We start from the raw sequence: 27559 nt of genomic DNA, 5'->3' as shown, positions 1-27559 counted from the left end.
AGGTTGACACAGATCTCTATTAAGACTTGGGTTTATTCTCTAAGCTTTTTTGGAGCTTGACGAAATTCCCTGGTAAGAGCTGCTTGCATGGCAGCTTTTGCTCCTGTACAAGTTAATTTATGGCATGTTTAAAAGTTTGCCTTCGGATAACTGTATCTTAGGGTCACACAATTTTCAAATAGACAGCCCTGGATATGTCTGTCCACAGAATAGCAAGTGCCTGGCTTTGAACCACTCTTACCCAACCGTCATTTGTCTATGCCTCCTTAGAGGCACGTCGCTTACTGAATAATTTGTTACCCCGTGTTTGAGATGAGTGCTTCTGTTAGGGAGAAACGCTGTGCCCACTGCTCCTCCCCAGCAACTGTTTTTGTTTTCAGTTAATGCAGTGCAGTCAGCCATCACCGCTGGTTCCCCCAAAGCTTTTAACAGCATTGTGGTCAGGTAGCATTGTTGTGAGCCAGGCGGAGCTCCTGTGTGCCCAGTCACTGGGAGGACAGAAAATAACACACTTCTACACATACAAGTGTCTGCACGTTGCTCTGTACTGGTGCAACTTGGTTTCATCTCACCCTTGCTAATGATGGAATTGTTCTTATTTTGTGTGTGTATGTCTTGCATGAGTATTTTGCCTTTGTCTGGGTCTCTTCCCTTTAAGCACAGGAGTGATGAACTGCATGTAGCACAGACAGTGGCATTGCAGGTGGTGGGCACAAGGAGCAGGATTTCAGAGGAGTCCAAATGTAACGCCGCAATTCCCTTTCTGTCCTTTCCGAGAAAGTGTGTCTTCACGCTCTAATTAAACAGCAGTCTGACATGTTTTTGCTGTTTTGATTGCCTTTGAACTTTGGCAGCATGATAAACAAACTTTGCTTCCCTGCCTACCAAGAAGCTGCGCTGCCTTGAAGCAGTTTATTTCCTTAGTTCTGACGCGGCAGAGCTCAGCACCCTGTTTTCACAGCATCTGTACATGTGCTGATGCCAACAGCAGAGAGGGCTGGCAGCTGCCATGGCATGACGGGGGATGAACCAGAGATGCTGGAGCACTGGTCATGTCTCTTTGATGGCCCCTTTTAGCTCGCTGAGATTTCAAACGCTGGTGCTCAGTAAACACGTGATTCCTCACACCTCGGTAGCCTGGGGCTGGTGGTGGTGCAGAGCACGTTCCTTCTGATCACTGCGAGGTGGTGCAGACACTTCACGTGTCTCTGAGCTGCAACGAGTAATCAGAAGGGAGGAGGGAAAACAGGACAAAGGTACTCGTCGTCATGTGGCATAAACGAGACTTAAAATGGTCCGTCAGTTCCCAAGCAGTTTGTTCACGTTTCAAAGTTTGTTCATGACAGAACAGTAAAGCAGGTCCCGTGGGGTGAGATGTGCTGCATGGGGTGGGTGACCCCAAAACAGCATGATGGCCTGGGGGGCTGCCCCGATCTCCAATGTCCACCCCTGAAGGGTGCAGCGACCCCAGCAGAGGTGACACCGGGCACCCCAGGGCAGGGCCCCAAAGAGCCCCGCGGGCTGCGGTCACCGTCTGAGAGAGGCTTCGCACATCTGCTGGATTTGCACGTGGTGCCAGTGCATCCACGCCCCGGGCAGTGAAGAGGAGATGGGGGATTAGCGAATGATGCTGAGAAAATAAATACATTCAACAGCACCCTTTACTCTCTCAGACTACAATGAGACTGAAAGGTAAACGTGCAGCTCCAGAAGAGGATTATCATTCATATGATGTAGAACCAACCTGCAGGACTTACTGGCATTGTGGAGGTGGGGAGCTTCATAGAATTTACAAAGGATTAGGCAGCTTTTTTTGGCTTTCAAATGTATATTGAAGCATGCTGTTAAAGACAACAGGACTTTCACTGAAGGAACAGCAGCTTCATGACTTGCTTTTGTTATCAGGGTTATTAGCTAGCACGTCAAGCTCAGCATTTCTGAAGCTGTCCACCGGTTCAGGTATGTAAACACAATGGGGATCTCACTCCGAGGTTTGAAAGGCTCAGCCAGCGAAAAGACTGAGTTGCATTTTTGTGAGACGAAGGGTGGATAAAGCTTCTGTTTAGGGGGATGGATGAACTGCTAACCCTGGAGCCAAAAGGACACTTATCTCCTCCTTGAGATATCCATGCTGTCTACATACAATTGCGTGTATTCTCTGGAAGGTCTGGCACAGGCCACTGTCAGCGGCTCATAAATTACGGACCATGCCTGGTGTCACAATTCCTGTGTAAAGTATTGAAGGTTGGTTTTCAATAACGTGACAGTGTCCCTTCTAATGTCCAGATCGTGAATGCCACAAAGCTTTCAGCCTTCTTCCTTCCATTCTGCAAGCGTGAAAGAAAATTTATCTCTGGCAGTTTTTTCCATGCCTGCTGGCAGACAGCCCAATGTACCTCAAATAGCGCTGAACACAATGAGCTCAACCTGCGCTTGTTGCAACTCCATTAATGCCGGAGGCATTACACCTCAGATGTATTGGGAGCATTTGGTTAATGCCCCCAAACAAGGTTAGATTACATTGTTTTACCCCAGCAAGCATGGCTTTATTACATGATTGGCGTTCTTCTAACTTCTTTGGAAGTATTCTTGCTTTTTTGGCAATAGCTACTATATAAGTCATAGACTAAGAGGCCTTAAACGTAGAGGAATCTGTAAGAACTGGAAAATATCTAGCAGCAGAAGTTATTGGTATTTGTTGTGAGCAGATTTCTTAGTGGTTTCTGCACTACACAGAAATTAACCACTTGCCGCTGTTTACCATTGCAAAACATCCCGTGTTGGGATGTGATACTTCTAACGCGCTCTGTTGTGCAAAGGGAGGTGAACACAGGGACACAGCGATGGAAACAGAAATCCATTGTTTTACAACTCAGCAAACATTCTTTGGACTCTGCAGATACCGGCTTCTTCATTTCCTCCTATGGAAAGGAAAGAAGTATTTGAGTTACGCAAAGTCACACCTCTTTATTTGCAAACAACGGCAATGCTACGCCTTCTCAGGACTCAGGTTTTAATGCAGCCCCGCTGCTCAGCAGGGACTTCAGCCCACAGGGCACAGCTGGAGCCTTCAAGACACTCCTAAAACATTGCAGAAGTCAAAAAAGATTTGCAGTGGAAATTCAGCCTCCAAGTAAGAGAAAAACAATTTAAGAGGACTGGGCAGAGAAATTTGCAATTTGAACCATAAAGCTTTCAAAGGATTAATTTTCAGCTTTTACAGTGGTGACATTGATTTTGAACGAACTTTCCTGTGGTTAGTAGTTTTTAGCGCTTCATTTGTTGAACAGGTGTGCTATGCTCCCAAACGCCGTGATTTTCATAGTGCGTACCCGGCATGTAATCCGTACCTGGCACGGGCTAATTGCTACACTAAAATCTTTGACACACAACTAAATAAAAAAGCTCATGTGGAGAGCAAATGCACTGGGTTTGTGTCTTCCAGTTGAAAAAATGTCTTCACGGGTATATCTAAATTCTAGCCATCGTTTTGACCTCTGCTGTGGCCCGACGTGCTAAAGCCAGCTTCGAGCCAGGCTCCAGCGACGGCGGCCCCGCGGAGAGCGGCGTTCTGCGCCGGTTGCGCTGGGCACGGCAAATGCAAGAACGAAAGGTAGCCGGGAGAGGGGTGCCAGCGGACCCCGCTTCAGCACCGAGCCGAGGACGGTGCGGAGCGCCGGGGCTGACGGGGGAGGGACCGGCCCTGCAGCGGGGTTACTGAACCGCCGCCACACAGCACAGCCCGGCCAGGCCGGGGCGGGCCCTGCCTGAGGCGAGATCCTGGCTGGGGAGAGAGCCTGCCTGGGGAGAGATCCTGCCTGGGGAGAGATCCTGGCTGAGGAGAGACCCTGCCTGGGGAGAGACCCTGCCTGGGGAGAGATCCTGGCTGAGGTGGGCGCTGAGGAGAGATCCTGACTGGGGAGAGATCCTGGCTGGGGAGAGAGCCTGCCTGGGGAGAGATCCTGCCTGGGGAGAGATCCTGGCTGAGGAGAGACCCTGCCTGGGGAGAGATCCTGCCTGGGGAGAGATCCTGGCTGAGGAGAGACCCTGCCTGGGGAGAGATCCTGCCTGGGGAGAGATCCTGCCTGGGGAGAGACCCTGCCTGGGGAGAGATCCTGACTGGGGAGAGATCCTGACTGGGGAGAGATCCTGCCTGAGGAGAGACCCTGCCTGGGGAGAGATCCTGCCTGGGGAGAGATCCTGCCTGGGGAGAGATCCTGACTGGGGAGAGATCCTGACTGGGGAGAGATCCTGGCTGGGGAGAGACCCTGCCTGGGGAGAGATCCTGGCTGGGGAGAGATCCTGGCTGGGGAGAGACCCTGCCTGGGGAGAGATCCTGGCTGAGGAGAGATCCTGCCTGGGGAGAGATCCTGGCTGAGGCGAGATCCTGCCTGAGGAGAGACCCTGCCTGGGGAGAGATCCTGGCTGAGGTGGGCGCTGAGGAGAGATCCTGACTGGGGAGAGATCCTGGCTGGGGCGAGACCCTGATTGGGGCGCGACCCTGACTGGGGTGAGATCCTGGCTGGGACAAGATCTTGGCTGAGGAGAGATCCTGACTGGGGTGAGATCCTGGCTGGGGCGAGACCCTGATTGGGGCGCGACCCTGACTGGGGTGAGATCCTGGCTGGGACAAGATCTTGGCTGAGGAGAGATCCTGGCTGAAGAGAGATCCTGGCTGGGGCGGGCGCTGGCTGAGGGGCTGCTCCTGGCCAAGGGGGCCACACCCAGCCCGCGGCGCGGCCCTGGGGGGCCCTGGCGGGGCCGGGGCCGGCGCCGAGGCGCCCAGCACGGCCGGGGGCGGACGGGGCCCGGCCCGCCCGCAGCGCTGCCACCCGCGGCCGGCGGCCGCGCTGCCCGTGACGGCGCAAGCCCCGCCCCGGGGGGGCCGGCGGCGCGGCGGCCGGGGGGGCGTGGCCAGCGCGGCCGGCAGGGCGTGGCGGGGGCGTGGGGGGACCGGGGGCGCGCGGCGGGGCGGGGCCGGGGCCGGGGGCGCGCGCGGCGGGGCGGGGCGCGGCGGGGCCGGGGGGCGGGGCGCCGCCGCGGCGGGGCGGCAGTCGGGCGGCAGCCGCGGCCGGGGAGGGAGCGGCGGCGCGGGGCGGGCAGCGGCGCCCCGTGGTGCGGCATGTCCAAGACGCTGCGGAAGAAGCGGCACTGGCTGAGCAAGGTGCAGGAGTGCGTGGTGTCCTGGGGCGGCCCGGCGGGCCCCGACCCCGACCTCCTGCGCGGCGGCGCCGAGCGCGGCGAGTTCCCCTACCTGGCGGGCCGCCTGCCGCCGGGCGGCGAGGGCGCGCCGGGCCCCGCGCTGCTCTCGGGCAAGGCGCCGGCGCCGGGCGACGTGCTGCTGGAGGTGAACGGCACCCCCGTCAGCGGCCTCACGCACCGCGACACGCTGGCCGTCGTCCGGCACTTCAGGGAGCCCGTGCGCCTCAAGACCGTGCGCCCAGGTGAGCTGGCCGCCGCAGGCCGCGCCGGACCCGCGGCCCGCCCCGCCGCTGCCCGCGCCGCCGCCGAGCCGGCCGCGGGTAGGCCCAGCCGCGCCGGCGCCCTGCGGGGCGGCGGGAGGGCCGCGGCGGGGTGCGGGAGCGCCCGCCCGCCCGGCGGCGGCGGGGCCCGGGGCGCGGGGGCGGGGGTGGGTGCCGGGCTGGGAAAGTTTCCCCGGCTCCGGGAGGGCGCCTCCGCCGAACGGGGCGGCCGCGGGGGGGGGCGGCCCCGCTGCCGCGTGGGGCGGCGCGGGGCCCCGGAGTCCCGCCCCGGCCCCGCGGCGGCGCTGGCGGGCGGCGCTCGCTTCCCCCCCACCCCACCCCCCCCCCGGCCCATGGGGAACCGCCGGCCTCGGCAGCGGGCCGGCCTCCCCGCGCCGCCGGCTCGGTCCCGCCGCCGGTGCCGCGGCCCGAGCCCGAGGGCGGGTGGCCCGTCCCGGGCGAGGGCGCCGCTGTCCCGGTGGGGCGAGGGCCCGGTCCCCAGCGCTGCTGCCCGCTCTGCCTCTGCCCGCGCCGCGCGGCAGCGCTGCCCGGCGGCTCCGGCAGCCGGCCGCAGCCCGGGCGTGAGGGGGCGAGGGAGCCGCTTGGCTTCCCGCCGCTGTATTTCGGGTGTTCTGCGGGTGTGACACCCGAGCGGGCTCGGCGGAGCGGGCGGCGGTCGCCTGACGGGGCTGAGCGGAGGTTTCGGGCGCCTCCGTCGCTCCCCGGAGGGTCCCCGGCCGCCGCCGTCTGCCTGCCCGCCTGCGGCAGCGGCTGCCCGGGGAGCTCGGGGCCCGCTGCTTGAAGAAGCGGTATTTTGTGGTTTTCCATGGTGTCTGTGTGAACTGCTGCTTGGAGCCGGGTGGAGGGCAGGTGTGAGACGGCCTGGGCTAAGGAGGACGGGAGCACGGCTTGCGAGAACGCCAGCGCTGTATCCTGTTAGTTTCTCATTTGCCAAAGACAAACACCGGGAGCAAACTCCGGGTGTTCTTTTTCCGTAGATCTGGATTAATTTTGAGTACGCTTTAATTAACTAATGATATCAGATCATTGTGGTAAAATCTTCTTTACCAACATGCCTGTCAAATGTCAAGTTAATGCTGAATAGTGGCACCTGCAGTCCCATGAGCTCATGATTCACGCTGTGACGAGCACCACGTTTGCCGCTTTCCCGGTCAGACAGTCCAGGTGTGAGCTTGATGCCTTACAAAGAATCTGTCTTTGGTAAAACCGTTTTTCTCTGAATCCCGACCGATATCAGTATTTCCATGACTGAAGTCTGTCATATTTCTTATACAGCTTCTTTGTTTAACACCTGCCTTGTACTTCTTCATGACTGCTGGGGTTGCTATTTGACTTTAGGTAATACATATTTTAAATCAGATTTTCCTTGTTTGACTGCTAATGAAACGTCATCTTCTATATAGAGACTGTGCAGTTGGTCCTGATGCGTATCGCCTGTTAAATTAAACAAAACCCAAAAAAACCCAAAGACAAACCCACACCTTGAAAGCACTTACAGAAGCCTGGCAGGCTTTGAAATATGTCTTTATTTCCAAACTTGGAAATCCCATCTGAATGAAGAAAATAGAAAAGAACAAACTGCTGCAAGTTAAATGTAAAATAAGAGGATAAAAAAAAATTGAGGAAAAAATTGTTTAAGATAGAAGACAATAATAAAACTCTTTTTTTGGAAGAGAAGGCTCGTGGAAGATGGAGCTATAGTTGGAAGATCAAAGGAATTTCTTGTGTTTACTATGGAGGGAAATAGGGGTATTCCTGTACTGGGACTTTCCATAACAGAGATGTCTCCAGCTGTCAAGTTAAAACTGGCAGAAAAGATTTTAGAAAGAATTGATACGATGAGTAGTAGAAGATAGCCAGAGCCAGATGACGTTCATTAGGAGTTCCAAATACGAAGTACTAAACAGTGTTGCCTGTTCCTTAAATCATCGGTGGTGTGGAAGGGGTAGGAGGTGGGGAATACGGTGCCACTGGGAAGAGCGTCCAGAAGATCGACAGGACCGACTTCTGATTCCAGCAAGTTGGTTAAAGCTATAGTTGAGAATGAAACTATTGGGCATGTGAATAAATACCAGGTAATGAGGAGAGCGGGTTGCTGCTTAGAAGAAAGGCTGTTAGTTTTTGAAAGTTCACCAGTTGGTTTAATCACATCCAGGTATTTTGGTGTAGTGGCTTTTCAAATAGACTTTCAGCAAGGTATCGATAGACTTTGAATAAAGTGAGTGAGTGTTGTGTGGCAGTGTAGCTGCCAAGAGATGAGAGCAGAACTCTCCTGTGGGTTAGTAACTCGTTAAAATACAGGAACGGTTTTCTCCACAGAAGGAAACTACTGCTGGAGTCTTGCAAAGGCCTGTGCTATGTAGCATGGTCATCCAGAGCTTGTAAACTGAACACTGGGCTGAGTTGTAAATAGAGGACTAGCGTTTTTATGCTGATTTTATGTAACTTTTGGAACAAATCAAATTGAAGCTTCAGATCCAGCATTTTTTCCCATACAGGAACATACTGCAAGCTTATTTACCACATCAGATGATTTTTGCAGTAATTTTCTGTGTTAGACTGAGTGTCCTTAAATACAGTATTTTAAAGCATACTGTTTTTCTTGGTTGGTGTTGTGTTGGCTTTTTTTTCTTTTTTTCTTTTTTTTTTTTTTCCCCAAGATTGTCACAGTAGCGCTCAGTGGCAGTATTCCAGTTAGGGTATGTGTAATCAGGAAAGTTGTTGACAAGGCGTTCTCTGTGAAGATCTGTGACTTTGGATTTGGCTTCCCTTCTACCCCTTGTGATCCCGAGCAGTCCAGACTTGCTGACCTTCGGAAGGCAGCCGGGAAGATGTGTGGGGCTGTACGGGCGGTGGTGGTGAAGGGAGCGAGGGCTGGGGAGCTGGTGGTCTGTGGTGCGCTCGTAATAGGTCTGAATTCTCGGAGACCCTTAATTGCATTACTGGTTTTAAGGTCCCATTTTTCATGGTTTTCTCCAGTCAAAACTGCTCACTCTCTCAAATGAACCGTTGTGTTGAAAGGCATGGAGTGCCTCTGGCAGCCGGCCTTTGTGTGCCCGATGGCTCTTCAGATTTGAGTGCTACTGCGACAGAAGTCTGAGAGGATCCAACTTCAGGGGATCACTACCACAACAGTGAGGACTGTGTAAGGCCTTGTCTCTGAATTCTAGGGTCTGTGTAAGGCCTTGTCTCTGAATTTTAGGGAGTGTATAAAGCCTTGATGCCCATGGTTTGCCTTCACGTTTTGGAAGGGCAATTTTGGTGTTTAAGAGCTGGCTCCATCTTCCAGGTGAAGCCTGTGTAGGTGTCCCAGTGGCCTTGAACAGCATGTCAGGGGACTGGACTGCTTTATTTCAAGTAGTGATGTCGTCCCTCATTAAAGGCAGCAACAGCTTTAGTTGACAACAGTAAAATCTGTCTGTGATACTTACAGCAAGCTCATAGAAAATTTAAAATGGAAATTTCAAGATGCTGTTTAGTCTTGTTTGATAAGACACTTGAAAGATATGAATGTTAATTTGAACGCCATCTGTTAACTGCACATCACAAATGATGGACCATTTTGTTGATGGAGAGATTTGTCCTTCCCTTTCTTGCTCTGTCCTTACTTGCTGAGGAGGGAGAACAAGACCGGTGTGACATGGCTGGGCGTGAGTGTCGGCGGTGCCACAGCCGTGCCCCAGGCGAGGTCTGGCTCGGGTGTGTGCGGGCCGGCTGGAAAATCTGTGGTTCCGGTATCGGTAGGGGCCGACGTAGCAAAGTCTGCAGAAGGCCGGTCTCAAGCTCTTTGCCGGTATACCTGGACTGATGCTGGGATCCGAGTTGTCTAAATAAAAGTGAGATATCCCTTCATTCTAGTTGATGTTTGAGATTATAACCATACCCCTTATTTTTGTATAATTAATCATCATCTTGATCGGATGAGCAAAATGGCAGTACAGAGAAGTAAGGCTTTTTGTGCAATGTGATATTTGTATGTATGTGCACGCATGCTAACGTAGGCCTGCTCATCATAATGAGTGCATTTGTATTTTAGCCACACTTGGTGGTAAGTGCTGGTTTCGAGCTAATCGCCTGCTTACAGGCATCCAAACGACGGCTGCTATGTGGCTCGAGGACCTTCCCTGTCCAGCGTTACTCGTTTTAGTACGTTAGCCTTGTAACTAGCTGGCACTGCTGCAGGTTCTTTTATTTCCATTAAGGAATAACTGAAGCATTTTGCTTTAGTCAAATCTGTTGTCTTTGTGAGTGCTAAGTTCATCCTCTAAAGGTACCTACTAGTTCCATATGGCATTCAGATTTAGCCAGAAAGATGTTTGTATGTGCAGGCGAGCCTGCTTGCTAAAATACCCGTCAATATAACTTTGAATGCCTTCTTTCTTCATAGCAGTATGGTAGCCAAAATACATCAAAACTAGGCTACAGACTTAAAGTAACAAAAATTACTGATTATCTGCAAGTTCTGCTTTCTGCAGCCCGAGTTGCCAGCTACTACGTAGGAAGGAATGTGTTTTCCTTCCAAACTAAGGAGCTTTGATGAATACGGCTACTCTGTGGCAATTATTATGGTTTCATGGCCACTATAACTAGCATCTGGGAAGAAATGCCAGAGTCTTGTAGTTCTTCCACTTGAGAAACACTTCCAGAGCACATAGTTTTGTCCCTTGATTATTGAGAGAATGTTATGTTGGCTCCATTGCATCAAAACTGATCTTTAATAAAAAAATGCCACGATTTAAAATTACTGAAAGTGCCCTTCAGACTAAATTTTTTTTTAATGGTCTCAGTGCTCCTGAAACTATTAAACCTTGATTTCCTATGTAGCTGTTTCACAGCTGACTTTCACAACTTTCACAGCCATGGCTGGAGCTCTTCCTCCGACTGGGGTGTTTATTCGTTATCTCCCGTCTGGGTGGCCTGGCCTGCAGTAAGGTGTCAGTTCGTGCTTTGATGGTTTTTTCCCCAGCTGCGGCATGCGGAGGACTTCCCAGCTCATACTCGCAGAACTCACAGGGTCTTTATTTTTTCAGTCCTTCATGCCATTTACAATACACGCAGTGTGCCCTAGTCCAAAGCTGATGCATGTTGCTGCTTTGTGTGCGCTCAACCGTAGTCTGCAGCCTTTTGACATGACATCTCTAACTACTTCAGATCTATTGCTTTATTTGAATTAAGATGCATTAGTACAGAGAAAGAGATGATTGACAGGTGGATGTAGTGCTCTGAAGTTCTCAGTACCAAACTCATTTTTTTCTAGTCAATATCTTTCACTAAATCATGTAATGCTCTTGGGACTTGAGGATCTTGAAGCTAGCAAGGCCTTATCTTACCAAAATGCTCTCCTGATCAAAATCTAGTACGAGCGTACAAGAAGACAGCTTATGGCTGGATGCATTTTCTCACGTGACTGTAAAATTGCATGGTGATCGATCCCGAATGCCTCCGTTACCAGCAGGAGTTAATGGAAATGTTTAGAAGTCAGCTTGTGCATGGGGGTCCCTTCTCTGAAGCAGAATGAATGAAAACGGTGGTGACAAATACAGTGACTCAGATCAGGATTCAGCACTTGAGACATAATACTCGAAGCTGAGTATGTAAGATTCATTTACATTTTCTCTTGTGCTTGAGGTAGGTACAAAGCCTCCATGTGGGGGTAAACATTTGCATGTTTGGCAATTAAGGCAGGGAGGAGGGCACACCGCACTCCAAGGCTGTTTTTGCAAAATCAGTTGAATTCTAAATGTGCCGTGTTAAAATGGAGATCAGAGTACACACTAGGATAATTTTGCCTCTCGGAGGAAAGGCATTACCCTAATTCCTGTTTCTCTGGAAGCTGGCAGTAGGCCAGCTCGGTGATTAAACAGACTAATGTGTTACTCTGCTAGTCTGAGGAGTTGAGGCAGCCAGCTCAGGTCCTCCAGTTGCGCTTTAGGTGGGGGCTGCTGGATGCTGGCGTGGAAAGCTGCCCTCCCTGCTTGAGAGTGCACGGGGAACTGATCCATTTTTATACAAAAGAAGGAAAGGTTGATTCATTTTGCAACACCAAGAAAAGCCCAAAACGTATAGGGTTGCTATAATGAATGCATAGGGTATCCCAGTTTCATGAAACTGGGCAGAAGACGGATGTGCAGTCTTGAAAAAGAAAACCGAACAAGAAATGCTTTCTGCTGGAGGCTGTCATTTCTCTAAAGCATTGGCAGTAGCAATGGTGTGTCCTAGAGCAGTTTGAGAGAGCCACCTTGCCCAAAAAGCTATTAGCTTGCATCTCAGGTGTGTGGATGCAGAGGACTATCAAGTGCTTGCCGAGGGATGGGTATTAGTATGTGCACGTAATTTATAATCTTGTTTCTCATATTCGTCTTTATATAAACATATTATTCTTGGCATAGAACATACTGCCTTTCCCTTTCACATACTCCTTCATTTAAGTTTTACTGCAGTGGGTACTGTGTTAATGATTTCACCATAAATGCGCTCTAATTATTCTATTCTTTCTTGGCGTGTTAGTTTCAAATGATAACGAGGCCTCATGTGGCTTTTGCTACTGTGCTGCTTAACACCTTGGTTTTAATTTGTACTTTTTTGTTCCCTTAGGAGAGCCATTCTCTTCCCTGTGCCGTTCGTTGATGTCTCTCGGGAGAGACCCAGTAGAATAGCGCAGAGTATGGCCAGCCTTTACCTGGGGCTGGTGGCAGAGCGGGTGGTGCAGTCGGTGTTCTCCAAACCCACCTCCACTGTGTCCGCATCCCCTGCTTTAGGGGAATAAGATTTTTTCGCTACGACTGAACGATCAAGCGCTTGTATTCCAGTTGTTCCTGGAAGGAAGTTTTCTCATTCTGGTAGACAGTTTTGATTGGAATTCTTCCACATGTGTTTATGTTGCTTTTCTACTAAAAAAAAAAAAAGGCAAAAAAAAAAAGCTTAGGTTTACATGCCAGCATAGAACTTGTTTAAAATCCTTGAAACTGTAATTTTGCCGCTACTCTGCAATGGCAGGGGGCTTTCTCTTCTATGTGAATGAAGCCAAGAATGAAATAAACATGAACCTTTATTAGAAGCCATTTCAACAGCAGATTTCGTCTTCATAATTTTTGTCTAGGTGTTGCTCTTGAATTCTTGGCTGGCTTTAATGAAATGCTAGTCAGTTGTAGAAAATGGCTGGAATCTCCTCAGAAGATACCATTTCCTTAATTTTTTAAAAAGAATTTTCATTTTGCTTTTATAAAACAAAGACACTTTCAAACTAAACTGTCTTTGTAGAAAATTCATGAAGTAAACAAGCTGTGCTTGTCTAACTTGCTATGCACCGTGCACCTTTATTATTGAAACATCTGCTTCAAGATATTTTTCAGCTGATAATTCTTAAAAAAATCTTAAAATATAACAAGGATTGTACATTCAAATTGACAGCTGAAAAAATTACTCTAGTTTTGATTGTTGCTCTGTTTTAAGGTCTTTGAATTAATTCTTCTGGTACTTGTTTTTAATTCATGATGCTTCCTTTTAAGAAATATCGTCGCATTCATGGGCTGTTGGTTAAATCACATCTTGTTCCCTGAATGGGAACAATTTTCTTCTTCAAAGCAATAGTATTCCTGAGAGTACTAGATTTGGATTAAGAAAAATATGAGCTCTTTGTACTTGAGAGTAAATTCCTTATTTAGTTCTGCTGAAGAGAAGGTGAGGGGAAAATGCAGTAGGAAGATTGCAGGCTTGTATTGATCTGTTACACCATCATAGAAACCAGAATCCTAAGTAATTCATCTTCTCAGTTGCTAATTGGTATTTGAATCTGTGTTAAATTAATCTTTTTTGGGCCCTCAGCAGGTCACAGTGGGAACGGGAGCTGCTCCCAGGTGACATACCAGCAGTAGTTGAATATGATGGGCTGGCTTCCAAGCTAATCAGTTTTAAAAGCAGGAGCATATACTTTTGGTGAGAAGGGGAGTATCCTGGGAAGGGTGTTGGTCAGCATGGTGTCAAAGAGACTGTAAAGACACTAATGGAGAACAGGGGATTGCCACTATGGATGCAGCAGGTCGAGGGATGCTGGGATTCATGTTAATTTTTCCATACTGGCTGTTAAAACCTATGTACAAGCTGTCCCTCCGTGCTGCTGTTTAAGGTGCAGATACGGGTGGTTGCACATAGCCATGTTCTGTGACTAGTTTAGGTGTAGCTTTCAATATGAAATACAATCATAGCAATCTTTTGTTCAAGCTTATGTCGCTGTGCTTTTTTTGTCATATGCAAATGCAACATGTTAAAGTGATGATCTTGTGTGGAAATGTAATTTCATTTGCAAAGCACACCAAGGCTGTTAGACATAACTGTGGGCTTTCTCTGACAGTGAGCTTTTAAAGTCTGCTTTCATAGCTACCTTTTAAAAATGCTTGCTTAAAGCTACTTTTCAATATGTATGTTTCTCAAGCCTGTAATTTTTTGTGACTTGTTGGTTGCTCTCAGTTGAATGTAACTTCTTCAATTGAAAATCACTAGGGTGTTTACTATCCATCCTGTGTCACTCTTCACTTGCTGCATAGTAGTCTAGTTTGTGTAGTCTGATCCATTGTAAAATATTTTCCTGAGATACAAGTAAAAAGTTAATTCCTTTAAGCTTTGAATTGCCATCTCTCTTCAGTTACCTGTAGAAAAAAAAATGTAAAACTTGAATTCTATCTCTATCAGATCATGGTACACTTGGATATTGATTCTTATTGTGTTCTACTTCAGTGCCGTTTCATTACTGACTTTTGGTAATAAATACAATCAGACTAACAGCTGGTGTCTTATGAATATGCATTGTGGATGCTATATAAACATCACAAGTATTCTGGTTTTTGGTGTCTGGAAATGCATTATTTTCATCTGCATGATAATGAAGTATTCTTTCAAGAAGGTGGTAAAGGCAATCAACAAGGTTAATGTGATTGCCTGAATTATCTGTTGCTGAAGTTGTATCTTCTTGAGTCCACTGCATTTGGAAATAGAGAACATGCATTCTTACAAATCCAGACCAGTGTTGCCCTAACATGAGAACCTAATCCAGGATCTGACCACAACAATAGTTGCATTGCACTTGTACAAAAACGGGTTGGTTTGGTGAGGCTGGGACCATCCAGGACCATCTCTGGCACTGGGTGTTTATAAGAAGCCGGCAGCAGCACCTTGTCCCTGCCGTGGCGCAGGTGCCGGAGCCGACATGTGCGTGGCAGGTCGGATCCAGCAGGAAATGTGGGAGCCGCAGGTCACGAGCTGCTGTTACCAACTTCTGCAAATAATATTAGGGAGCACTTTGAGGATGACTGCTCGCCTTATCTCAAAGAGACAGAAGTAGAAGAGATGCAAAGAAAGAGATCACCAGCCTGGAAGAACTCTTGTGCAGTGACACAGAGAAAGGTGGAATTACAACACAAAGGAAATAGGTACGAGGAATGGGAATATGCAATAACGGTACGAAAGAGCAGGATTAGGCGTTTCTGGCTCCTTCTCTCACAGCACAAGTACGAGGCCGTAACCCACAGCAGATAATCCCTGATAGCAGGAAACGTGTCTTCAGGCATGTCAGGTGCCAGGGGCAGTCCCTGGAGTCGGGTTCAACAGGTTCAGTAATTGCTTGAACTTTGCCTTGTAACGCTTACTCTTCTAGCAACTTGTACGTGTGTGGGAAGGCACAGATGTTCAGATTTTTTCTAATTTGGTCCCAGTATACCTTCAAACTGAAGACATGGGAATGCTTCCCTCGTGTGCTGGATGTTATTTAAACTTTTTGTTGGCCAAGTGGAGCTGTAGGAGCCTGTGGAGGCCCCACACCTGTGGATGCCTCTGCTGGGGTGAAGCTCGTCCCCTCCAAGTGTGCCCAGCTGAGATGGGACCGTGTCTGCGTAAATGTCATGGGGGGACTGCAGAAATTTCTATCAAAGTTGCCCAGAAACCCCTGCAGCCCTGAATGTTCATAGGCCGCTGGATGTCACCTGGGCTTCTCAGGAAGCGGGGACACGGCAATCCTCCCGTCCTTCCTTTGTCGGACTATAAATATATATTTTTGTATATCTGTTTGGGGCTGAAGAGTGTGGCAGTCTGAGCCAGGGTGTGAGGACAAGCTTGGCACAGGCGCCTTTGGAAGAGCTGCCCCGTTGCAGCGGCGGGCCCGGGGCCTCCCTGCAGCCGCTGGGCGCTCGTGGCTGGTGCGCTGAGCCTGCGAGGGCTGGGCCCCGCGGGCGGGCGGCCTGTTGGGCAAACTCTGGCCTGGTGGAGGCTGAGGTGTTTGCTTTGCAGGGCGTGTTGGTCGTTTCTGGGCTCTAACGTGCCTCCCGGCTCTTCGGGCGTGACGTTGGGCACAGGTGCAGCCAGCTGTCCTGCCGGGCAGGGGCATCTGACCGCCCTCGCACGCGCCGCGTCCAGCGCGCTCTGCTGCAGGGCTGCCGCCGTGGCGCGGGGGGGCTGCCCGAGGGCCGCTGCAAGTGCGGTGACAGAGAAGGTAACTGCAGGTGTGAGAGACAACCTGGGTGTTTCCAGGGTTGATTTATGAAACTTATTAACAATAGGAAATAAAGAATGGGAAACTGGATTTTTTTTTTTTAAAAGAAACCACTTTTCTTGAAAACAGTCATTCAAGCACCTGGAAGGTGTGAATCAGGGTGGTGTTTACTCCATCTTGGATTCTTGGCTTGCAGATTTACAGCATGCAGTAGCTGTCTGCAGAAGGCTGTGGGTTTACATAAAAACACTTTCAGAAGTTTTCAACTCAAGACGCATCATAGACTAAACATCGTACTCATTTCAAAGAAAAACCAAGCTCCTTTCTTCGCCCACCCCACTAAAAACCCACACGCATTTTTAGGCCTGGTCATTAGACTCTTCACTTCTTTGTAGTGCAAATACGAATAAAGATCTTATGTCTTGGAAATAAAAATGACTGGTATGTTCCAGTGTTGTTTACCTCCTGGTAATCAGCTGCAGTTTGAGGTTTACATCATCGGCCGGTTTCCCTGAGCTATGAAGAACACCAAAGGCCATTCTGAATTTTAAAAGTACAAGTCGGGAGATCTGTGCAGTCGTCTGCCATAAATTGCTCTGAAAAACAGCCATTGATACTTGGTGGTTTAGTCTGTGTATCAAGCTTTGAATGTAGAGAATATAAAGGAACGTGTTTAGCGCTGAGTTTCTACTGAAATGCCCCCGCTGCCTTTGCCAGAGGTTTTTTTGATAAAACATTTAGGGAGAAATTAATTTCCCTTGGACTAGGATTGTTTTGCAGTTGTATTTTGAGAGCGGTTCAATGTTCGCTATTATGTTTTGGGATTCAAATTGTGTCTCTTCTATTAAGGACTGTTTTAGCATGCAGGCGAGGACGTACCATGCGATTTGGAAACCATTTTGCCAGGACTCATCTGTTTGCCCTTTGAAAGGGTTCGTCAGCTCTTGCGTGCTCTGTGGGCAAAATGGGGTGTGCTGGTGTGGGAGAAAGGGGAAACGCCGTGACCAGCCTCGGGCTTTGCTTCTGGGAGTCTGCGATTGCCAGTTCCTTCTGGAGTCCCCTCCGGCCGTGGCATCGGGCCATCTTCTTGGATCCTCCTTCCCCTCGGCTTGGAGAAGGCTCAGGTCTGTCAACGTGCTCTTTGGCAGCTTGCGGCTGGGTGAGCAGGAGCGCAAGCGCTGAGCTTTGATGCGGAAACGCTGCGCTGCAACGGTGGCGGGGCGAGGAGCAGCTGTCTGTGCCCCCAGCGTCCCGCTTATGCCGATGTTGGGTGCGGGCAGGTCTGGAGTGCCGGTGGAGAGCTATCTCAGCAGATCCCCTGACCTAGGCGGGAGTGGTGCGCAGTGGCATATGCACCAGTTTTGTGCTTAGGTAGAAGAAATGTTTAAAAAAAAATCTCCTTTCCCGTCGATGAAAGAATAGATCAGAGAAAAAAATCCCATCTGAAGTGGCTGCTTAATTACTGTTTGATACAGTGATGTAGTTTATCAAATGAAGTTGTTAGTGGAAATCATGTTAGGGTAGAAAGTGTTTTTTGCTCTAGAGCAGTAACTTTCAACTTGTTTGTCTGAATTTTCCAGTGTCAACAATTCTTGTGTGGCAAAGTTAAGCCCATTTTTAATGTGTGTGCTCTTCTTAAATGCTTCCTGAACACCGTGGGAGTCATTCAGGGCATCTCAGTCTTCAGCGGCCGCAAGCTGAGACCCGCTGCTGCGGGGTGTCTGACAGAGCGGTGTGGCCTCTGGTGACTGACCAGAAAGGTTCCCAGAAGGAAATGTAAAATACGGTGTAAGGCATTTGATCTGCAGTTGAGTAAGTCTTGGAGTATCTGCAAATATCTCTTTCTTAAGTCGTGAAATCAGGTGGCTGGATGAATCCTAATAGTTAAACCAGTTTTAATTCTTGGTGTCCTAAGAAAAAAATTATCTGATTCAGTGTTAAGCATAAAGAAATTATTCTTGTAAGTCGGTGAAAATAAAATTCCTGTGGTGGTGAAGACTGGTAGTAAAAATTATAAAGAAATAGACCAAGCAACTGATACGCAACTTTGTGCTTTTGTTTTGTGTGATGTTTCTAACAATGTTAACTTAAAGATAATGAAATGAATTATATGTAAACTTTAGATGACTAAGTGGTTTGCTGTCTAATTTAGTAAAGAAACCCTCTTTAATAAGTATTGTATCTCTTAAATAGTTGCTGTGGTTGTAGCCAATCTTTAGGAAAAAGTAATGTACGTAGTGTCTCGGACATGCATTTTGGATTCTGAAAAAAGCAGCACATAGCAGGGAGCAGTGTCCAGCCTAAAACTTCGTGAGTCTGGGTAGGAAAACCAGTCGCTCAAAAAGAAATCGAAACAAAAAGCAGAAGTGCCTGCCTTGATAGAAGTTTTCCTTTTCCCCGCAAGACTTTTTGGAGGATCACAACAAAAGTATAACTGAACTAGAAATGAGGGCTGGCTTATTCGGTTTGGCACGTCTCTTGTGTTTGCACAGCTGGTGGCCTACCAGCTTCATCCTGCAGCTGAATACGAGCTGAATGCATGTATGCAAGTTATTTCTTCTTTTCCTGACATTATTAAAAACCAAAACATAAACCCATTGACAGATGATTTGAACTCAGTGTAAGTCAACATGCTGACTAAGTATTTCCCTCCTGCGCCAAGTGATTTGTGTGAAAAAAGCTAAGGACATCGGTGGATTTTTAAATCATTTTGACACATTTTTGCTCAAATAGGCAACACCACCACCACCCAAACCGCTTAAGCCTTCCCCCTCTCTTCAAGATTTCATTGGCAGTATGTGCAACTTTGTTTTGGTTATACGCCAAGTTTACCGTGACCTTCTTGCAATAGACAGAAGCAGAGCTTGCTGGTACTACTCATTAAATGCAAGAGGATTAACATCCAGTTTATTTCCTCTAAAACCACAGAACTATCAGGAAATAACTAAGCCCTAAAGTTTTAGGTTTGTAGAAATTATTTCCTCCTAATGCATGTACTTGGGGGGAATTTCAGAATCCTGTTACGTAAGAGAGAGGCAGAGCCCTGTATTAATCCCGGGTGATGATGTTTAATGGCTTGTTTCGTCCTTTATTGGTCTGAAGAATTCCTCAGAAATCAGCTGACCAAAAGTGCCAGGGAAGTATTTTCACCTCTGTTGCTGAAACTATTATCGCTCAGTAATTTCACTAATCTTCTTTGCAGTGAGATTAGATGGTAAATGCTTTGGTGCAGGGAGAACTTGTTTGTGAAAACTGCTTAGTACTGTGGGTACCATCGAGTGGAAGTACCAGTAAGTAATCAAATATGGTATTGCATTGCTGAGCGATAGCTTGAAATATTTATTGCCTTGGCTTTGCTTCAAGTTGACAGTGTTTCCGTGGAAGATAAGTGTTTGTAATGTGAACTTTAATGCATTGTGTTTGGTATATGACAAAAAATGCTAATTACAGAAGTTTGAAGACAAAATTGCTGTGGTTTTATTTCAGGTTGAGAGTTGGTCCCTGTTGTACAAAACAGTTTTGTATTGATAAATACAAATTGTTGTCCATTATTCTAGATCTCTGACATCTTCAGATGCCACTCATGCACACACTTTTTAAGTGGCTTATTACAGAAGCATTAATATGCCGTATTTATGAATAAAAATATTTTTAAATGTATTCACTGATAGATAAGGTCTGAAATGCTGATGGGTATATGCAGCTGGTGGTTAAACTATACAGCATAGCTAAGGTAACAGCTAACTGGCTAGTGCTGTGTCCTCTTAGGAATTTTGAAAAAGACAAATAGTTACATCCTTGACAAACCTATGTACTATTATTAAACCCTGTTTTGTGGCTTATTTACAGGCAGCGGGGAAACAGTTTTACTCAATGCAAGGCCTGAAGTATTGCTCATGTCGTGGAATTACGAACTATAGCAACTTGCCTCTAAATTGCAGGCTTTCCTATCTGCCCTACTTACTCAATATAAAAAAACCTAATCCTGTGGATTTTATTTCCCTCTCTGTAGGACAGCAGTGAGTAATTACTTTTCTCTGGTGAAGGCAGAGATGCTGGAAAAGTTTAATTAATGCCCATTAGGAGATGCTGCTAGTACTTAAATGAATTCATTAGGGCAGGGCGCTTAGTGTTCATCAAAATAGCAAATAATTGCAGTGGATTGAGTGTTGTTTACGCTGTACTGCATATTAGATCTTTTTGTTCTGCTCTGTTCTGCAAAATATTTCAGAACATGGGGGCCTTCCTTAGCCAGGGACATCTTTTCTAACCCCTATGTAAAGCGTACGGATTCAAAATGAGGTTTAGAGCGTAAATCTCTCACTCTTGCTGCTTTGTCACTGCGGAATTGAGTAACGTAAGGGGAAAAAGGTACATTTGTCTGCTCAGCCGTAAGGTACTGCACTGAAAATACTTCACTGTCACTTAGTTTTGCTAGCTGAATAGCCTTATTAATATGAATCTTCCATATTAATCTTTCTGCCTTAGTAAATAGCTTGCAGAAGGCAGTGAGAGTGCGGTGACTGCTCGTCCCTGCTGCAGGGCCCTCCGTGGCACACGTGGGAGCGCAGGTGATCCAGATGCGTGAAGAAGAACGTCACCCACCTGCAAGCTGCTGTGCAAACACAGGCGCCGTCCGGGGTGTTGCTCAGACTGACTTGTCTCAGGTGGTGCTTGAAGTTTAGGGGTACTTCTGAGGCTGATCGGGAGCGGGTGAGATGCCCCACCGTCACAGCTCGGATGGCGTTTGGTGTCTCCCTGTCGGTAGGTGTTGGTGAGTCCTTGTCGGTGTCAGGGTCTGCCCTGGGTTCGGTGGAACGTTCAATTTGGGATTTGAACTGGGAGTTACAAATATTTGTAAATCACAAGTATTTGTACTGTTGAAACAGTGTTCTTAGCACATTTTTTAAATATAAGCATAGATGAGTGATTTGCACTGTTCTTAATTTAAAGCTGTTTTCCCAAAATTAGCTCTCCACCATCAGAACTGTCAGTCGCTTTTTAAAGAAGCATTGGAAGCATTTGTGCTGTTCAAACAGTTCCTTATCCCAAACTGAGAACTGGAACTCTCTGGAGACTGGAGAATGCTGTTACTGTGCTGTGATTTGCATAAATTTAATAAACTTTGGCCATGCAACAGTCTGATTTTTAGCACAAATTCTGTAACAAAAAAAAGTCGAGGCAGGGGTGGCTGTTAGGAAGCAGGAGGGTATTGGCTTTCTCTGGTTTTTGCGGAGCGAGGGGACATGGAATGAACGTGAAAATTGCTTTGTGGATGGGCTACTGTTTAAGCTGTGGTGCTGAACACTGCTTAAAATGGAATTCTTTCCCTCAGGCTGCGGTCGTCCTTCTGGGGGCACTGGTGGCCCCGAGGACGGGATCCTGGGGTCTTTGTTAGCTTTTTTATTGGCCTGTATTTGTACACAAGTGCATGTAGTATTTCCTCAGGGAAGTTTTAAAGTGTTCAGAAACTACCAACTGTTCTCTGCTTCCTCTCTCAGTTAAAAGTCTACTAAAAATAGGATATTCTTCCATTCAGGCATCAAACTCTGATACGTAATGTGAAGTGTCGTGCTGCAGAAATAGTAAAAGGGTTTTTACCTGAGAAAGTTCTTTCTGTGGACTGTTTTTTCTTATGCTGGGTGAAATGCAGCAAAGAAAAGAAGGACTTAAATCAATTCCTGCTTTGTTGAATCGCCTTCTGGGGGCATAAAATTTGTTGTTCTGAAATCCTTATTTATTGCCTCTTGGCAAATACACCTGTGGTTTGTTTTTTTTTTTTTCCAACCGAACTATGTTCTTCAGAGGTTGGTTGCTCTTCCTGGTGGTCATGGTTGCAGAGATGTTGGGTATTAAGGAAATGGCAAAGACAAACAATACCTCGCATGTTTTCAAAAAAACCCCAGTTATTTGACAGAACTTTCTATCTTATCTAAAGAATTTGAAATTGGGACACAAGAACAGGGCCCTTTCTTCAGGCTGCTTGCAGTGATCTGGAGAGATTTAGTGTTTATTGTTACCTGGAAGTACAAGTTTTAAATGCAAAGTGTGAGGCGCTTCTTATATGTAACAAATATGTGGAGATAAAAATAAATCTGCTTTTTGAAGTAACAATGTGCATCTGATTCAAATGCAGGAAATTCAAGTGATGCCTGGAGACTTAGCAAGACCTCAGTGCTACTGCAAACACTGCAAAATAAATCTAGAAGCAGAGGATATTTAAAATTTTGCTCTTCAAAATTTATTCTTAGCCCGCATGTTGGACACGCATTGTTTTTTTACAGTAACAGATTGTGCAGTTGCCCCTTTCCAGTAATACTCTTCCTAGCGCAGTAACCCTCCCGCTGCGCGCAGTGCACAGGGCGCTGAGCTTTCCGAGCAGATATCGACGTGCCTCGTACCAAATACGCACAGCGTTGGTTTCACCTGATTGCTCTGACAGTGCCTTCAGGAAAGCCCCGTTAGTCTCTTAGTAAGAATTTAAACTGGCAGCTTAAAGACAAGCTAATCTCTGTTTCATCACATTATTTATTTGAGCAGCAAGATGTCTGGTTTCTTTTCTTCGCTGTTTCTGTATAGCTGCCAGTGGGCACTGAACAGTGGATTTTGGAATTTAAATGGTTTTGCTTAGTAACTAGTGCTAACTATGTAACTGCTACCTGATTCTGCCTCAGTATGATGAGTAAAATTAGGAAGGATCTTGACTGCGTTCCAGTCACAGTTTTGTGAGATGATGACTATTAGGACAGGTACCTGCTGTCAGAGTTGCTTGATGTAATTCTTGTGATCGTAGGTGCGGGGTGGTGGTTCATCATCTAGCTGTATGGTTTATTATAGTGGTAAGTTGAGAGAGAGAGAGATAAAATCAACTTCCATGGAAGTTCTGTTTGAACAAATGACTGAGACTGTCTGTGTATATGATATTATGTATCATATACTTGTATTCAAACAAAAAAGGTAATGTTTTCAAACTTGTACCTTCAGGTTCTTGTGTGTCCTGGAAGCAAGGAGAAAGGAAGCATTTTAATAAGAAGTATCTACTGTGGGTAACAGAAGTATCTGCTCTGTGACATGCTGTGCGATAGTAAAGCATTTCAAAAAGATTACTGCAGAACCTATATGGTCAGACAAGGATGACAGAAAAGGGAACGATGCAATAAATACAGGAAAAAACTACCATGCTGTCAGTTTGGGTTTTCCTGTTGGGGTGTACATCCATAGCTGCCTTCTGATTGATTGTGAATTGAGAACAGAAATTAGATTTGGCTTTGCCTTCAAAGCTGTCTTTTTATTTGAAGTGCTTTCTTATGAGAATTCCATTTCTGTGTCAGTCTTGAATTTAGTGAGCTCTTTAAGCAGATATAAATGAGTCCAGCCTTTGGAGACAGCTGCATAAAGACGATGACTGGCAAGCTTCCCGAGCTGAATGCACCGCAATCCAAGAGCTAAGTGCTCTGACTGTGAGACTTCTATTATTGTAACTGGATGACCCTTTCTGTCTCAGTCTATACAAACATTATTATTTTGCTTATGACATCTACCTTGTGCCGAACTTTCGGGGGCAAAAATTAAACTGAAAGCAGCTGGTGAAAGTTCATCACTGAATCTAATAGATTATCATCCACTCAGTTGTTGTGGACATCTGCCGGGGAGCAGTTGATTTCTGCCCTGTCTTTTAGACTTTGATTCTTGTTCACTGCCGACGTCAATTTTGTGGCTGTTTATTGTACGTAGGGAAGGGAGGGTAGGTGGCTTGGAAGCTGACCACAAGTGAAGTGCTAAGTGCCATTTGTATCTGACTGTAGCCATGGCCCATGAGGACCTTCTAAAATCAGATTGTTTAGGTTTTTAAGTATGGTTGTACATGGCTTACATAGACTCATTTTTATGATGGGCAGCACAAAGTAAAAGTGAAAATGGCACTTACCTTGCTGTGAAGTTGCTGTCCTTACTTTTGGTTTCTGCTTCAACTAGTTCTAGTTTGTAGCATGTTTTAAAGTAGCGGAAGAAGTTTGTTGTGAAGCTAAAAATAATTGGAAATACAGCTATCTTGTTCCCCATGCAGAATGACCTCTCCGCAGGTGAACAAATGCTGACATGTGCCAGCTAGAACTTTGTCTGCTGCAGAATTGACCTGTGGTCTGTGCTTAGAAGTTTACATAGGTGGCAATGAAAGAGCGAGTTTTGTTTAATGTTCAGTAAGTTCTGGTTATGAAAACCAGATTTATCATTTTAATTAATAGGTTATTTGCCCTTTCTTAATCTGCCGGTCTCTCAAATGCAGATTTTTCTGAAAACTTCATTACAGAAGCATTTCTTCAAAGAAGATTACCTTGTAAAAACTCTTTCTTTGGAAATTTTACCTGGTTGTTTTTGTTTTTTTTTTTTAGCTTCTCTTGATAATCTTTAACAGATAAAAGCACAGAGGAGAGACAGCAAATAAATCTTTTCAAAATTGCTGAGAGCACTGCGTGTCAGCTTCTGTGGCCGAGGGAGCTAAGTGGCTTTGGTCATAAGATGGGCAACTGTCCGACCCTGCGGTCGGTCATCAGGAGGTGCTTGAGAAGCGGCTGCCAGAATGCTCTACAAAATGCAACTTCCCGCTGCTGAATTCAGCGTGAGGCTGCTCTTCTGCGTCGCGGTTCCGGCGCAGTCGGGCGCTGCCCTGCGGCCAGGGCTCATCTCCGCAGGAAAGGCAGCGAGCTGGGCTTCGGAGCAGGCTGCCCCGAAATGTGAAACTGGTTGGGAGACCAGGTCTTGCAGAACTCCAGGAGGGTGGCTCCAGGAGTGTGTGTATTCCCATTATGTTCTCCTTCTGAGTTGCAGCAGTCTTTAATAAATGCCTTGCGATGAGGAAATCAGAATATTTCTTACCTGTTTCACGTCTGCTCTAGGTGGGCTTTCCATGCTGTAAGTTAAATGGGTTCATTAGTAATCTGAAGGTTTATGTATTAATAGCTGTTAGTTAATAAACTCATTTACTAGCTTCTTTTTCCACATGCTGACTGACTGACTCCGTTGAGACTGTTTTCTTACAAACTACTGATAGATAAGAAAAAGAAGAAATGCTGAGAAGCAGATGTTGCATGACGAAGTACCCAGCTGTGTACTAACAAAATGAATCTCATGGTGATTAGTTAACAATTCCTTGGCAGTCAGAGGCATATGTAAAACAGTAAACACAGCATGGGGAAATAATAATAATAATTTTTTTTAAAAAAAGAAGCATTTTCTGAGCTTAAAACATTGGCAACATCAGTTCAACCATCTGTGTTGCTGAAGAGCTGGCTGTGTTGTGGGTAAGTCATACCAAGGTCAGTTGAACTGACTGAGAACTCTGTAACCCTTTGTTGGTAAAATATAACATTTCTGTTTTCTAAGCATGGGGCGCATCGTAATTTTGAATGACATGAGAGCCACAGCAGGGATATCTGAACATAAACTGTCCATAAAGGAAAATAATCGTTAGTGTTGTGGAGTTTTTACCTGCTGTTATGTGAAGATGTTTAGCCAGCAGCAGCAAAGCAGAGGAACTGACAAAAAAGAGACAGCCATTTAAAGTTAACTTTTAAAGATTAAGGTTAACTCTGTTACTGGAGTGGAGTTGCCATTGTTGTATCTATGGGTGAGTGCGTGCAAAGGAGGAAGATAAAGATCATTATGACCTTCTGGCTATATAATTTAGAGCTGCGGCTGCAGTTACAACAGTGTGCCCTCTGGAATAACTCTCTTCTGCAATGCCTTTTTTTTCCCCCTCATTAGAGAAATAAATGAGTATGTGCTAGGCTATGAATACTGTCATCCTTCCCTTTTTTACCCCCTTCAATGCCCTTCTTGCCCCCGCTGTCCAACAAGGTAGCACAACCGTGTTTTTCTGACGAGTTACTCGTCACAGGTTATAACAGTTTGAAGAGTAAATTTGGAGAAAGTGTGCAAGTTGTGAACACTACTTTTTAGCACATGGATATAAGGGGATTTATTAGATCAAAGATGTATTTCCAAAATACAAAATTAACATTTAGATTCCACAGTAGCTGCCCTGGCGATACAGCTGGTTTTAGATGTGTGTTCATGCAGACAGATGATGGGAAGGTGCATGGATTTTCAAGTTGAATGCTGGAATTGATCCACGTGTTCACAGGGTGGCTTTGTGCGCTGGACACGGCTGCAGCGCTGTGCACAGCCCCGCGGCAGGTTCCCATGGGTGCAGATTTAAATCAGGTCAGACTTGGTGCATAAGGGTGCGAGGAGTTCCTGAAAGGGAAGAGTTGTTGACGGGGGGTTGGTTAGTTGGGTTTGTTTTTGTCTTGCTCACTGGCTGTTTCTGAAAAAAGCTGCTTCCGTGGTTGAACTGGTTCAGTCCTTGTTTACACGTGCTGGGTACTGTTAGGACAGTGCAGGAACTGACATAAGGAATAAAAACATGATATTTTCAGCAAGACGTTGGAAACACTTACCTGATAGTGTAAGAAGTAGTGTAAGGTTCTTAATTTTTAGAATTTTGTTTTTGTTGTGTGCATATAATGGGTGTAAGGCACAAACCTCTCTACCAAGACGCGTTTTCTGCGTGGGTGTAGCAGCCTTTGTGCCTCCCAGCATCTGCACTGGCGGTGCCCATGCTGCTCTGCAGTCAGATTGAGGAGTTACGTTTTCCCCGTGCTGTTTATCTGTTACTGGATGGCTGGGTTGGGGTTTTAGCCCAGAGATGTGATTATGTGTTTGGAGGCTTTGACAACCAGCTATCTTAAAATACTCTGGCACAGCAGGGCTTTTCATTCAGTATTAGGACTGAAAGTATTGAGTACGACGGCTTTCTTCTGTAGTGCTGCTCTGAATGTATCGTGTATATATGTCTGTATGGCGCATTGCCTAAGATAATTTACAGTATCGTTAAGGACTTTTAAAATGTAAGTAGGCTTTAAACTTTCTTAAGTAACTTCACGATGTGAGAGCATATGCAAATAATAAAACTTAAAACCACTGATATCTATCTGTTAGTTAATCTCTTAGTTAAGTCCTGTTAATTTTTACTACTGCTCACAAATACTGTGCTTCTGGATTGGTTTTTTGTAGTTCAAGAGTATACTAGGTTGCCAAATAGTTGAGTTTATATTATGTTTCAAGCAAAAAATATTTTTTCTATAATCCTGGCAGTAAATTCCTTGGTGAGCTTTGATCCAGAACACTGGCATTTATGCACACAGTAAGTTTCTGCCCAAGGAAGTAAACTAATTTAAATTAATTATATTATGAAAAACCCAATCATTCCCTGTGAAATGCTGTTTCTTGTCAGATGTCAGAAACATGTACATGGTATAGAGCATATGGAAAACAACAAAATGTAATTATACTAATTGTCTGAGGTTCTTCAAAGTAGCTATCGTCTAAAAAGCTGAGCTGTATCTCCCGATAGGCTCACAGTCACTTGTTCCCAGGAAATGCCAAGGTAAAAGACAGAGCTGTAGGAAGGTAGCTGTTCCCATAATAACATTATTTTTGTTTGGCAGCTTTGCGATGACCAACATGGTTAGACCGTGGGCTTCGCTTCCCACCCGTTACAGGTCTCGCTCTACGTATACCCTTCAAATTGCAAAGT

At 46.5% G+C, this 27559-nt stretch overlaps 1 protein-coding gene across 5 annotated transcripts in view; it reads left to right on the top strand.

Annotated features, from left to right (window-relative positions):
* Positions 1-5052: 5052 nt before the first annotated feature.
* The window catches only part of MAGI3 (membrane associated guanylate kinase, WW and PDZ domain containing 3), a 75856-nt gene continuing 53349 nt past the window's right edge, over positions 5053-27559 (top strand). For 4 of the 5 annotated variants that reach the window (XM_075521715.1, XM_075521714.1, XM_075521718.1 and 1 more), the window contains exon 1: positions 5053-5444. In XM_075521715.1, coding sequence (XP_075377830.1) covers positions 5123-5444 — 322 coding nt within the window. In that variant the 5' untranslated portion in view covers positions 5053-5122. The remainder of the gene's footprint in view (positions 5445-27559) is intronic. The other variant, XM_075521716.1, reaches the window with a different exon arrangement.

This window comes from Mycteria americana, chromosome 20, assembly GCF_035582795.1.
Source record: "Mycteria americana isolate JAX WOST 10 ecotype Jacksonville Zoo and Gardens chromosome 20, USCA_MyAme_1.0, whole genome shotgun sequence".
Taxonomy (NCBI): Eukaryota; Metazoa; Chordata; class Aves; order Ciconiiformes; family Ciconiidae; genus Mycteria; species Mycteria americana.
Note: the sequence above shows the minus strand (reverse complement) of the source record. Positions and strands in the feature narration are given on the sequence as shown.